Below are 12,715 nucleotides of genomic sequence, written 5' to 3' on the forward strand. Positions count from 1 at the left end.
GAGCACCCGGAGGAAACCCACGCAGACACAGGGAGAACACGCAAACTCCACACAGAAAGGCCCTCGCTGGCTGCTGGGTTCGAACCCGGAACCTTCTTGCTGTGAGGCGACCGTGCTAACCACTACACCACCGTGCCGCCCAAGATGAGACTATTGCACAGGACTGTATACAATATATATTTTCTGGCCAGCCCAACTGTGCATGTAAAATAACATCCCATATAAAGGTTGTGGAATTAAAAACAAAAGCCCAAATATTCTAGTATTTACTGAATATTAGACATTCATGGTGCACTAAAAAAACAAACAAACAAACAAAAAAAAACAAAAACCCTTTGTAGTGAGAACAGAGAAGGACTGAAAGAAAGCTCCTCTTATTTCACTGACTCTTCTGTTATTCTCCTGCTCTTTGTGGCTCAATTCCTCTGAGACCGCATGAACCATTCATCCCTCTAAATGTAAATGTCATGCCAAAAAAAATCCCGTCTTTCTCAAAAAGAGGCCCATGATGCATGATGGACGCGGGTGACTCTGTGTATGCCACTCGGCTCAGAGCCACAGCCCACAAGAGAGGCAGCTGGCCATGTCATGAGGGAACGGGCATTTATGGGGAAAAATAGCTAAATGTCACAATTAACACATTGTCTGTTCATTTGTGTTGTGAGAATGTTTTATTCAGCACATCCACCAGACATATGAAGCTGTTAGGCATTTTAGACTGGACATTTGTGGTGAAATATAGTCTCTCTCTCTCTCTCTCTCTCTCTCTCTCTCTCTCTCTCTCTCTCTCTCACATGAATTGCTATTTGTTCCTATATTAAATAAATTATATATATATATATATATATATGAGTGAGGGCGGCACGGTGGTGTAGTGGTTAGCGCTGTCGCCTCACAGCAAGAAGGTCCTGGGTTCGAGCCCCGGGGCCGGCGAGGGCCCTTCTGTGCGGAGTTTGCATGTTCTCCCCGTGTCCGCGTGGGTTTCCTCCGGGTGCTCCGGTTTCCCCCACAGTCCAAAGACATGCAGGTTAGGTTAACTGGTGACTCTAAATTGACCGTAGGTGTGAATGTGAGTGTGAATGGTTGTCTGTGTCTATATGTCAGCCCTGTGATGACCTGGCGACTTGTCCAGGGTGTACCCCGCCTTTCGCCCATAGTCAGCTGGGATAGGCTCCAGCTTGCCTGCGACCCTGTAGAAGGATAAAGCGGCTAGAGATAATGAGAGAGATATATGAGTGATTCCACGCTTATGGGTACTGAAATGGGGACATGAACTTATTCACCTAAAGCCATTTCTTTTTTTACCATCAGGTCACAAAACATATAATCTTTAATGAATGATATGTTAAAAGATAACTTTAATTTTCTGAGATGTAATAAAAACATTTATATGCCAAAGTCAAGCCTATGAGTTCCAAAATGATGTCTGTTACATTACTTCTGTTACGATTGTCCATCTCGCGTCTGTTACAAATTAATTACAATCTAGCTATATACCATGTTAATCTTATTGAAAGAATGTGTATGTTTATTCTACTACACATGTTTATTAATTATATTTGCTAAAACATCACCTTCCTATGTTTCAAAAAGTAATTCTACATTGTTAAAATTGAGAATATATATGTCCACAACACTTCTGTTACATTCTGACTTTGGCATATAAATATGTTTTTATTACATCTCAGAAAATTAAAGTTATCTTTTAACATATCATTCATTAAAGATTACATGTTTTGTGACCTGATGGTAAAAAAAAAGAAATGGTTTTAGGTGAATTTTTAAAAATAAGTTCATGTCCCCATTTCAGTACCCATAAGCGTGGAATCACTCATATATATATATATATATATATATATATATATATATATATATATATATATATATATATATAGACTCAGTAGAATGTGACCGCACATCATTAAAGAAAAGTTGTCTTCTTTTTAAAATATAATTTTTATAATCTTGTTTTTATAATTACAGATTCCAATATACAGTACTGTGCAAAAGTCTTAGCCCCCTATTTTTTCATACAAACTTTGTTATAGGTTTCTATTTTAAGATTTCTACATTACCGAGTCAGTACAAAAACATTTTAGAGTTCCAAATGTTCGTGTTTTTCCAGCACAAAATTACATGTTACAGAAAGAAATGTTTGAGCAGCATTTTACACAAGAGAGCACTTTTCAGATTAAAACAGAAAACATAATGAAGGCTACTGGGTTTTGGTGCAAAATTAAGAAGCGAGTGTGACAGTCAAAGTGTCCAGAAGAACTGTGGCTGGTTCTGTAAGATGCTCAGTAAAACCTACAGCTCATTGCCTTATAAAACTGCACTCACTGTACCTGAGCCTACTTTTTTTTTAAAGCAAAGGGTCGTATCACACCAAATACTGATTTTGTTTCATTTATTATGACTTACTGCTTACTATAGTATTTTTTTCAATGTTGAAACATTTAATTTCATTATTTTTAAGCCATTTTTGGTCTACAGCATTTCTTTACATGTGCCTAAGACTTTTGCACAGCACTATACACCCATCAATTAGATATTTTTATTATTACTTTTAATATAATAAACATATTATTACACACTATTCATTTTAATAGCTTTGTTATGTGTTTAATGTATTTAATCATAATTTTAAATCAACATATTATGATGATTGCATATATAGTCTAATATATATATATTTTTAAACTTGTGGTCCATATCCATTCTTTCATTTCTACACGGTGCTGCATTACAGAAATCCATTGCAGTGCAGAATTGCGACATGAACTACAAATCCCACAATGCTTAGCGCGTAACGGCTTCCCCGAATGTTGAAACAGGAAGTAAACAATTCGAGCACCTACAGAGACAAGTGAGTATAAATAATATATCTAAAAAGAGTCATAAATTCACGTTTTGAATATAGTTGTATGTGTGGAGGGACAGAGGGAAGTACAGATGGACTTCCGGCTTCCGGAGTTTGATTCGCTGTAAGTTATTAGCTGAGGTTCAGCTTCATTTAGCCTTTAGCTTCCTGAAAACAACTTTGCTTCTAAAATTAATTCTGCTGATTTGACACTGCAGAGATGAACTACTCTCTTCTTTTACAGCCGGGTTCTGGCACTATTTTGGTCACACAAACTGTTTTTAATTGCATCTTGTGGTTTTTTTTCTTTTTGGTTTGGTAATCTTGCTCGGAAAAAAATAACAAATACGTTGTTTAGTTAACAAACTAGACACAAGTAAAAAAAATAAAATAAAAATAAAGCCTCAGCGCTAATGATAAATATGGACCTAAGCGCTTTCTAATGATCACAAGATTAAAAAAAAACAAACAACAACATCTAATTTCTGTATTGTTTAATCTGTACATGTTGTGTAATCACCATGTGCACGATTCTTTAAATTACCCACTTTCTCAAAACTGTTGAATTCTCGATTCTGATTGGTCAGTTAGTTTATTTTCTATCACAGCAGCTCTGAAAGTAGTTCCAGCAGTAAGGCACATCACAGGCTTATATTAATGCGCTCCTTCTAATACATTATCATTTCAACTAATTTAGTAACAACTCATTCACAGTAACTTGTGTGGTAAATATACTGCATAATCTAAGGTTAATAATAAATGTATATTTAAAAAAAAACTTGTACCACAGTGCAGGTAAATGCTTGAAGCTGATTGGTCATCATTAGATGTGTGTTGTTTTTGTGTAACAAATGTGGCTTGGAAAGTAGTTCCGGCTGTAACATGAACGCTAGGTTAATATTAATGTGCTTGTTCTAATGCTGAGATCAGATGACATGCATTCAGCTCAGTTTTGACTTGATTTTGCCATGGCAGGCAAATGTTCAGGGTCCATACAGTATATAAACATCAGGAATGTAGTGTGACAATCACGCCGACAAAAAAGCTACCATGTCATAATTTTTTGCATTTTCTTGCCTACGTTGACAACCCTTACGACGTTTTCCTTTTCAGCAGTCACTGACAGTTTCTTGACCCTCCTCCCTGACGACATGCAAAGACATGGAAGGTGATTGGTCAGGGTCAAACTTATAGTGTTGCCAGTCTCCAGATCAAAACACTGCAAGAATTTATGGCACTGTGTTTGCGTAATCTGACATGGTGTCCATGAGAGCAATGAAAGACAAAAATACCGTGTCATCTGATCCTGTCATTGTTTCTATGGTAACAGGTCATACACAGGGACTCTTATGCTGGATGCTACACATAGGAATAATAAAGAGATTAAAGAAGTGTTATTTAATAAAATGAATCATCGTAAATAATCGTTAATGTTTTTTAGGGGACATTTAGTTAAGATTAATAGAAGTCGTCTTTGTTCTAAACGCTTTGTAACAGTCAGTAAGATTTTAGGAGAAAGGACTTTATGCTTTCTGGATTCTCGGCTGCATAAATACAGTACTGTGCAAAAGTCTTAGGCACATGTAAAGAAATGCTGTCGACCAAAAATGGCTTAAAAACAACGAAATAAAATATTTCAACATTAAAAAAAACCCACAATAATCAGTAAACCATAATAAATGAAAAAAAGTTAGTATTTGGTGTGAGACTACCCTTTGCTTAAAAAAAAAGTAGTCTCAGGTACAGTGAGTGCAGTTTTATAAGGAAATGAGCTGTAGGTTTTACTGAGCATCTTATGGCCCTTTTCCACTACCCTTTTTCAGCTCACTTCAGCTCGCTTCAGCTCACTTCAGCCCGACACGGCTCGCGTTTCGACTACCAAAAAACAGCACGACTCAGCTCGCTTCAGCCCTGCTTAGCCCCTAAAACTCGCACCGTTTTGGAGTGGGGCTGAAGCGAGCCAAACCGAGCCGAGTGAGGCTGGGGGCGTGAGCAGACACTCCCCTGTGCACTGATTGGTGAGGAGGAGTGTCCTCACATGCCCACACATGCCCCGCGAGCGCGCTGGGATCTGTAAACACCGTAAACCCGGAAGAAGAAGAATTACGAATTACGAGAATTTCTGAAGCCTTATGCGCCTCGCCTCATCTATACACTCTTGCCAGTATCTGTTGGCGTTGTCGGTGACAACAAGCCACAGCACCAAGACCAGCAACACTAACGACTCCATGTCCTCCATGTTTATTGTTTACTATTCGGGTCGTGAGACTACCGCTTAAAAGCTCACTGATGTCACTGTTTGCGCTGCTTAACGACATCACGTGACGTCCACCCACTTTCGCTAACTCCACCCAAAGTGTCCACCCACTTCCAGCCAGCACGGTTCAGCGCGGTTGTAGTCAAAATGCAACTCCAACAGCCCCGCTCAGCTCGACTCAGCACGGCACGGCTCAGCCCGACTCAGCCGCGTTTGTAGTGGAAAAGCGGCATTACAGAACCAGCCACAGTTCTTCTGAACACTTTGACTGTCACACTTGCGTCTTAATTTTGCACCAAAACCCAGCAGCCTTCATTATGTTTTTTTTTCTTTTTTAATCTGAAATGTGCTCTCTTATGGACTATGCTGCTCAGATACAAACTTTTTTTTTTCTGTAACAGTTAATTTTGTGCTGGAAAAAAACCCACGAACGTTTGCAACTCTAAAATGTTTTTGTGCTGACTCGATAATGTAGAAGTCCTTAAATAGAAATCTATAACAAAGTTTGTATGAGGAAAAAAAAGGGTGCCTAAGACTTTTACACAGTACTGTGTATATATATTTTTTATCTTCAAGAGTGAGAAAAAAAGTTTGGCTGGCGAGTGAACGACTGTTTATAGCTGATAATATAACATACAGTGGTACTTGAAAGTTTGTGAACCCTTTAGAATTTTCTATATTTCTGCATAAATATGACCTAAAACAACATCAGATTTTCACACAAGTCCTAAAAGTAGACAAAGAGAACCCAGTTAAAGAAATGAGACAAAAATATTATACTTGGTCATTTATTTATTGAGGAAAATGATCCAAAAGTATGTGAACCTTTGCTTTCAGTATCTGGTGTGACCCCCTTGTGCAGCAATAACTGCAACTAAACGTTTCCGTTAACTGTTGATCAGTCCTGCACACCGGCTTGGAGGAATTTTAGCCCATTCCTCCATACAGAACAGCTTCAACTCTGGGATGTTTGTGGGTTTCCTCACATGAACTGCTTTCTTCAGGTCCTTCCACAACATTTCGATTGGATTAAGGTCAGGACTTTGACTTGGCCATTCCAAAACAATAACTTTATTCTTCTTTAACCATTCTTTGGTAGAATGACTTGTGTGCTTAGGGTCGTTTTCTTGCTGCATGACCCACCTTCTCTTGAGATTCAGTTCATGGACAGATGTCCTGACATTTTCCTTTAGAATTCGCTGGTATAATTCAGAATTTATTGTTCCATCAATGATGCCAAGCCGCCCTGGCCCAGATGCAGCAAAACAGGCCCAAACCATGATACTACCACCACCATGTTTCACAGATGGGATAAGGTTCTTATGCTGGAATGCAGTGTTTTCCTTTCTCCAAACATAACGCTTCTCATTTATACCAAAAGTTCTATTTTGGTCTCATCCATCCACAAAACATTTTTCCAGTAGCCTCCTGGCTTCTCCATGTGATCTTTAGCAAACTGCAGATGAGGACCAATGTTCTTTTGGAGAATGTTCTTTTGTCGAGTAGTGGCTTTCTCCTTGCAACTCTGCCATGCACACCATTGTTGTTCAGGGTTCTCCTGATGGTGGACTCATGAACATTAGCCAGTGTGAGAGAGGCCTTCAGTTGCTTAGAAGTTACCCTGGGGTCCTTTGTGACTTCGCCGACTATTACACGCCTTGCTCTCAGAGTGATCTTTGTTGGTCAACCACTCTTGGGGAGGGTAACAATGGTCTTGAATTTCCTCCATTTGTACACAATCTCTCTGACTGTGGATTGGTGGAGTCCAAACTCTTTAGAGATGGTTTTATAACCTTTTCCAGGCTGATGAGCATCAACAACGCTTTTTCTGAGGTCCTCAGAAATCTCCTTTGTTCGTGCCATGATACACTTCCACAAACATGTGTTGTGAAGATCAGACTTTGATAGATCCCTGTTCTTTAAATAAAACAGGGTGCCCATTCACACCTGATTGTCATCCCATTGATTGAAAACACCTGACTCTAATTTCACCTTCAAATTAACTGCTAATCCTAGAGGTTCACATACTTTTGCCACTCACAGATATGTAATATTGGATCATTTTCCTCAATAAATAAATGACCAAGTATAATATTTTTGTCTCATTTGTTTAACTGGGTTCTTTTTATCTATTTTTAGGACTTGTGTGAAAATCTGATGATGTTTTAGGTCATATTTATGCAGAAATGTAGAACATTCTAAAGGGTTCACAAACTTTCAAGCACCACTGTAACTGGCAATAGGAAATCACAAGCCTCATGGAAGTTTCATAAGACTGTAATTGTTGGGAAATTTGTGTTGTTGAAGAGGAATTAAAAAAAAATAAGCTTCAGGATATGTTTATTGGTTATTTCCTAATAACACCACGCTCTATTACGTCAAGCCAAGTTTATTTATATAGCACTTTTAACAATAAATATTGCCACAAAGCAGCTTCACAGAATTTGAGCGACTTAAAACATGAGCTAATTTTATCCCTAATCTATCCCCAATGAGCAAGCCTGTGGCGACGGTGGCAAGGAAAAACTCCCTCAGACGATATGAGGATATGATATTATGTTTCATTCCTTACTTATTGAATTGCTTGTTAAACCACCTAACCTTACCCAAGCTAAATGTAGTTACAGCCAACTTAAAAATATTGGCACCCTCCTTAAAGCCTGAACATATGAAAGACTTTTATAGTATTGTAATAAAAAAAAATTCTGCTTTCTAAATTAATAACAATTCTTTTGAATAATCTGGAGAATTCTCTGACAGAGAGTAACAGCACTGAGCCTGTTCCTGTAATGTTTTACTGGAAAGATTGGGAAAATTTAGAGGATCTTGAACACTCTTTCTTCCAGCTCGATTAGATTCTTTGATTTGTGGATGTTTAATTCAGACCACACGTCTTTAATACATCTCAAATACAGACACTGAAGTTAGCTAATTCTTACCTCCTTCTTATCAGGTCAACAACCATCCGTTTCTTATGTTTTGATTTTTCTTGTTTGTAGTGTCATATTTAGTGTCTGGAGGCAATTTTACAAAGGGGGTGTGGCTTTTAGCCACAATACTACAATATATTGTAATTATATACAATATATATTGTATATTATATTAAAATATTACAATACGTAATAATTTTAATGTTGTTTGAGGGGAAATTTTGAAATGTTGTATATAATAGTTAAATAATATTGCCTGACGTTGAGTGTTATCTCAGATATATTCCATTCAGCTAGCATGATATTGTATGAGTCGAAGACAAGTAGCTGAATGGAATATATCTGATAGACCACGAAAAAAAGCCAGCCAATATTATTATTATTATTATTATTATTATTATTATTATACATACATACATACATACACACTCTATTGAGGTATTTCACCTGACGTCACAGGGTCACGTGACGCCCCGGTGTCCACCATTTTGGACGGCAAGCTAGCTAATGTCAACAACAGTAGCTAGTATGTTACTGTAGCAATATTTACGTTCAGTCATTTGGATGACTGTTAAAACCTTTCAGTCTCAAGTTTTTCCTTTACTGGATTTACTAGTTTACTGAGCTAGCGCGCGATGGCTCCCGGCCCGGCCGGAGAGCGCGCGATGGCTCCCGGCCCGGCCGGAGAGCGCGCGATGGCTCCCGGCCCGGCCGGAGAGCGCGCGATGGCTCCCGGCCCGGCCGGAGAGCGCGCGATGGCTCCCGGCCCGGCCGGAGAGCGCGCGATGGCTCCCGGCCCGGCCGGAGAGCGCGCGATGGCTCCCGGCCCGGCCGGAGAGCGCGCGATGGCTCCCGGCCCGGCCGGAGAGCGCGCGATGGCTCGCGGCCCGGCCGGAGAGCGCGCGATGGCTCCCGGCCCGGCCGGAGAGCGCGCGATGGCTCCCGGCCCGGCCGGAGAGCGCGCGATGGCTCGCGGCCCGGCCGGAGAGCGCGCGATGGCTCGCGGCCCGGCCGGAGAGCGCGCGATGGCTCGCGGGCCGGCCGGAGAGCGCGCGATGGCTCGCGGGCCGGCCGGAGAGCGCGCGATGGCTCGCGGGCCGGCCGGAGAGCGCGCGATGGCTCGCGGGCCGGCCGGAGAGCGCGCGATGGCTCCCGGCCCGGCCGGAGAGCGCGCGATGGCTCCCGGCCCGGCCGGAGAGCGCGCGATGGCTCCCGGCCCGGCCGGAGAGCGCGCGATGGCTCCCGGCCCGGCCGGAGAGCGCGCGATGGCTCCCGGCCCGGCCGGAGAGCGCGCGATGGCTCCCGGCCCGGCCGGAGAGCGCGCGATGGCTCCCGGCCCGGCCGGAGAGCGCGCGATGGCTCCCGGTTTGGCCGAGCGCGCTAGCTCAGTAAACTAGTAAATCCAGTAAAGGAAAAACTTGAGACTGAAAGGTTTTAACAGTCATCCAAATGACTGAACGTAAACATTGCTACAGTAACATACCAGCTACTATGTTGTTGACATTAGCTAGTGCTAACAGCTAGTTGCTAGTACACTGCTACAACACAGACACCGACCCTAATAATACAGTTCTTGGTCATTGCCTGGTAACAGCAAATTTATAACGGGCCATGTCTCAACAGACTAAGAAGTTATTTCAATGACATTTAATAACATTTTCTTTATCCTGAGGACCGAAAGTAAATGAAAATGTGAACAAACCTTAGCTGTAATCAGATGGCGACCACCGGCTCCAGGGACGACCCGCTGATGTAGGCATGTTACCCAGCCTGACACAAAATATTTGTAGGCATCCAAACTCTTATACGCTTTCAGATCAATACCTGTGTATGGCGATGGGTTTTTAACGACATAGGTATACAGATCATGTGGGCTGAAGTCAGGTAAAGACGAGGGCTTCGTGTACTTCCGTACGTCAGTGAACAATCCTGGTGGAAGCAGGTAAACATCGTTCTCTAAGCCTGCTAACCTCAATTTTTGCAAATACCTCTCCCTCTGCTCGCCCTGTAAATGCCCTACGTCGCTGGATAGTGAAGGTGTTTTCTGCATCTCGCTCCTTTTTCTTTTGTTTTTCGTTTGTCGCCTTCCTCGCATTCAAACTGATTCGAGCCGTGCCGTCCAAAATGGCAGCCTCACATGACTTGGTCACGTGAGTGAAATACCTCAATACATATCAGCATTCTCAAAGGCCAGCGCAAGCTTAACCACAAGTTGGCGCCGTCAGCGCAGCAGTGAAGTCACCTTCCAGCCGGTGTAGTGTTCACAAGAAGTGTTAGCGAATGCTAATAAAGCAGTCAAGACAGTGCTCTCGAGAGCAAGTAGCACAGGCTAATGACCATGAAACTAAGATTTCTGTCTCCAGACTCTTCTTCCACGCACGCTCGCTACAGTATTTGTCACGCATACTTAAGTATTCATTTCCCTCTGTAATTTACTTAGTTACTTTTAAAAACATCAACAACTGCACACAACAGAGCTACCTGGCAGCTCAAAATCTTCGGTTTTTAACGATGCAAATCTGGCAGCTATGTTTGTTTACAGATTGTCACAGTCGCTCACTATCGTGGAAGTTTTACGTCTCCGATGTGTCTCTTTTCCAGTTTTTTGATGTCCATTAGTTTATTTTTCTCTTGTAAACATGCGCAAAGAATATCTAATGAAGTTTTGGTAGCCTTTTGGGTGTTCAACGCGTCTTTCTCTTTCCCGGCAAACACAGAAATGAATGTGTGCATGTGCAGCAGAAAAGTTTCTCGTTGGATATTCACATCAGCTCCGACGTGTGACATCATCTTGTCTTCACAACATGCAATATCGTAAACCATATTCAATGCTCATTCTCCATTGGGTAGAGTGACGTAATACATGTAGGATAAGCGATATGCTAACAATATTGCATGCTATCGAACCAAATGAATGAAACGCACTAGAAGGGAATAGAACACGTTTTTATTCCATCGAAAAAGTGTCCTGTATGTATAATAATATATTATATTGAAATTAAATTTATGAAATATTTTTTGGGTTCCCGAAGAGTGCCAATAATTCTGAAGTTGTCTGAAAGAGTGTTGTAGGTAACCATGCTTGGCGCATTTATGCATGAGTCTTGTTGGCGGTTTGTGTAAAGCTATGTAAAGACTGTTAGAAATATATTCACACATTTCCGACACGAGGAAATAAAATCTAATAAAACTATTTTGAAAGAGAGTACATGAAGATTTGATGAGGACCTTGTTTGACAAATTGTAAAGTCTGCTGCTATATAGAAAGGCTTGGTGTGCTGTAGTGTTGTTGCTCTAACTCTTCTCACTCTGTGTGTGTGTGTGTGTCTCGTAGGTCATGCATGCAGCTCAGCCTGTAGGAATATAGACGTCTTCCCACCACCACCACCACACCATCCAGTGTCCCCTGTGTGTTCCCCAGACTCTGTTACGCTTCTCAGCATGGAGCTAGCTTGTGACATAGATATTTTATAATAAATAATAGTGTATATATTGTCTAACAGCAAGATCATCAAGGTGCCAGTGTTTCCTAGAATGTAGTTTAATGTAGCTATATATACATACTGTATATAGCGTAGTTATTTATGTAATGTATAGATCCCTGTTCATTTAGTCCCCCGTGTATTGGCTGTGCGCCCTATCTTCTGTATGCTCACTCTTCTGGCCGTGTCTTCCTTCGTGTTTGTGCATTGGCGTCGGTGCAGGAGCGGCTCACGTGAAGATGCCGCGTTTCAATGTGGACGTGCGGCTCTTCCCATCGCCATGGCGATGGAGGCCGAGTTGGATCAGTACGCCAAGGAAGTGCTGGACTTCAGCTCGCATTATGGTGGCGAAGGAAGCATGTCGTACACGATGTGGAACGCAGCCGGAGCCCCCAGTGTGTTCCCGAGCTCAGGGGACTTCACGCACACGGCTGTGTTCCGCACGTACGGACGCTGGTGGGAGGACGAGCGAGTCGAGCAAAGTTTCACCCGCATGCCACGCTCCTTCCACAGCCGAGATTTCCTTGAGGTGGCATTCGAGGAGCAGGTTTTCCCCACCACCATCACCGTTCTGGAGACGTACCACCCTGGAGCCATAGTCCAAATCCTCGCCTGCTCACTTAATCCCTACGCAGAAAACCACACTACTGATGTCAGGTGAATGAAAGAGAATATGTAGAATACAAATATTTCACAATGATTTTCCCCACCCATACAATACTGTCTCAAAGCAGCTTTACACACATCAATGCAGCTAAGAAGAAGATACCTTGGAGGTGAAGCTTTTAAAGCTTACTAGAGCAGGAGTTCTCCAGCTTTTTGCCACCAGGGACTCCTTTGATTGGAAAATAAATTTTATAATACTCTATCAGTACAGGTTTCTTATTCATATAATCCAACTGTTCAAACATTAGGCTCATTGTTGACAATAATACAGTAAATTGTGTACCATAATATTATCGCCACTTGTTAGAGCCATAATTAACAATTATTCACTGATATTCACTGAGCCTGAGGTGGGTAATTGTTTTAATATAACCAACTTTAATACAGGTGATTATTTTAAAAAAATCATATTAAAAAAATTATTTCAATCTTCAAAAGCGGCATGCAAATGTAATAACGGTGCAACGCAGACTTGTGTCACTTATCTATGCCGAGTCACATAAAATACTTTTCTTTGAAA

At 41.6% G+C, this 12,715-nt stretch overlaps 1 protein-coding gene across 2 annotated transcripts in view; it reads left to right on the forward strand.

The window, feature by feature from the left end:
* Positions 1 to 2,793: 2,793 nt before the first annotated feature.
* Positions 2,794 to 12,715, forward strand: part of fbxl4 (F-box and leucine-rich repeat protein 4) — a 51,894-nt gene continuing 41,972 nt past the window's right edge. The window contains exons 1-2 of one of the 2 annotated variants that reach the window (XM_060905872.1): positions 2,794 to 2,866; positions 11,382 to 12,186. In XM_060905872.1, the coding sequence (XP_060761855.1) occupies positions 11,696 to 12,186 (491 nt within the window). In that variant the 5' untranslated portion in view covers positions 2,794 to 2,866; positions 11,382 to 11,695. Of the gene's footprint in view, positions 2,867 to 2,919; positions 2,985 to 11,381; positions 12,187 to 12,715 lie in introns of those variants that run through there. The other variant, XM_060905873.1, reaches the window with a different exon arrangement.

This window comes from Neoarius graeffei, chromosome 23 (assembly GCF_027579695.1).
Source record: "Neoarius graeffei isolate fNeoGra1 chromosome 23, fNeoGra1.pri, whole genome shotgun sequence".
Lineage (NCBI taxonomy): Eukaryota > Metazoa > Chordata > Actinopteri > Siluriformes > Ariidae > Neoarius > Neoarius graeffei.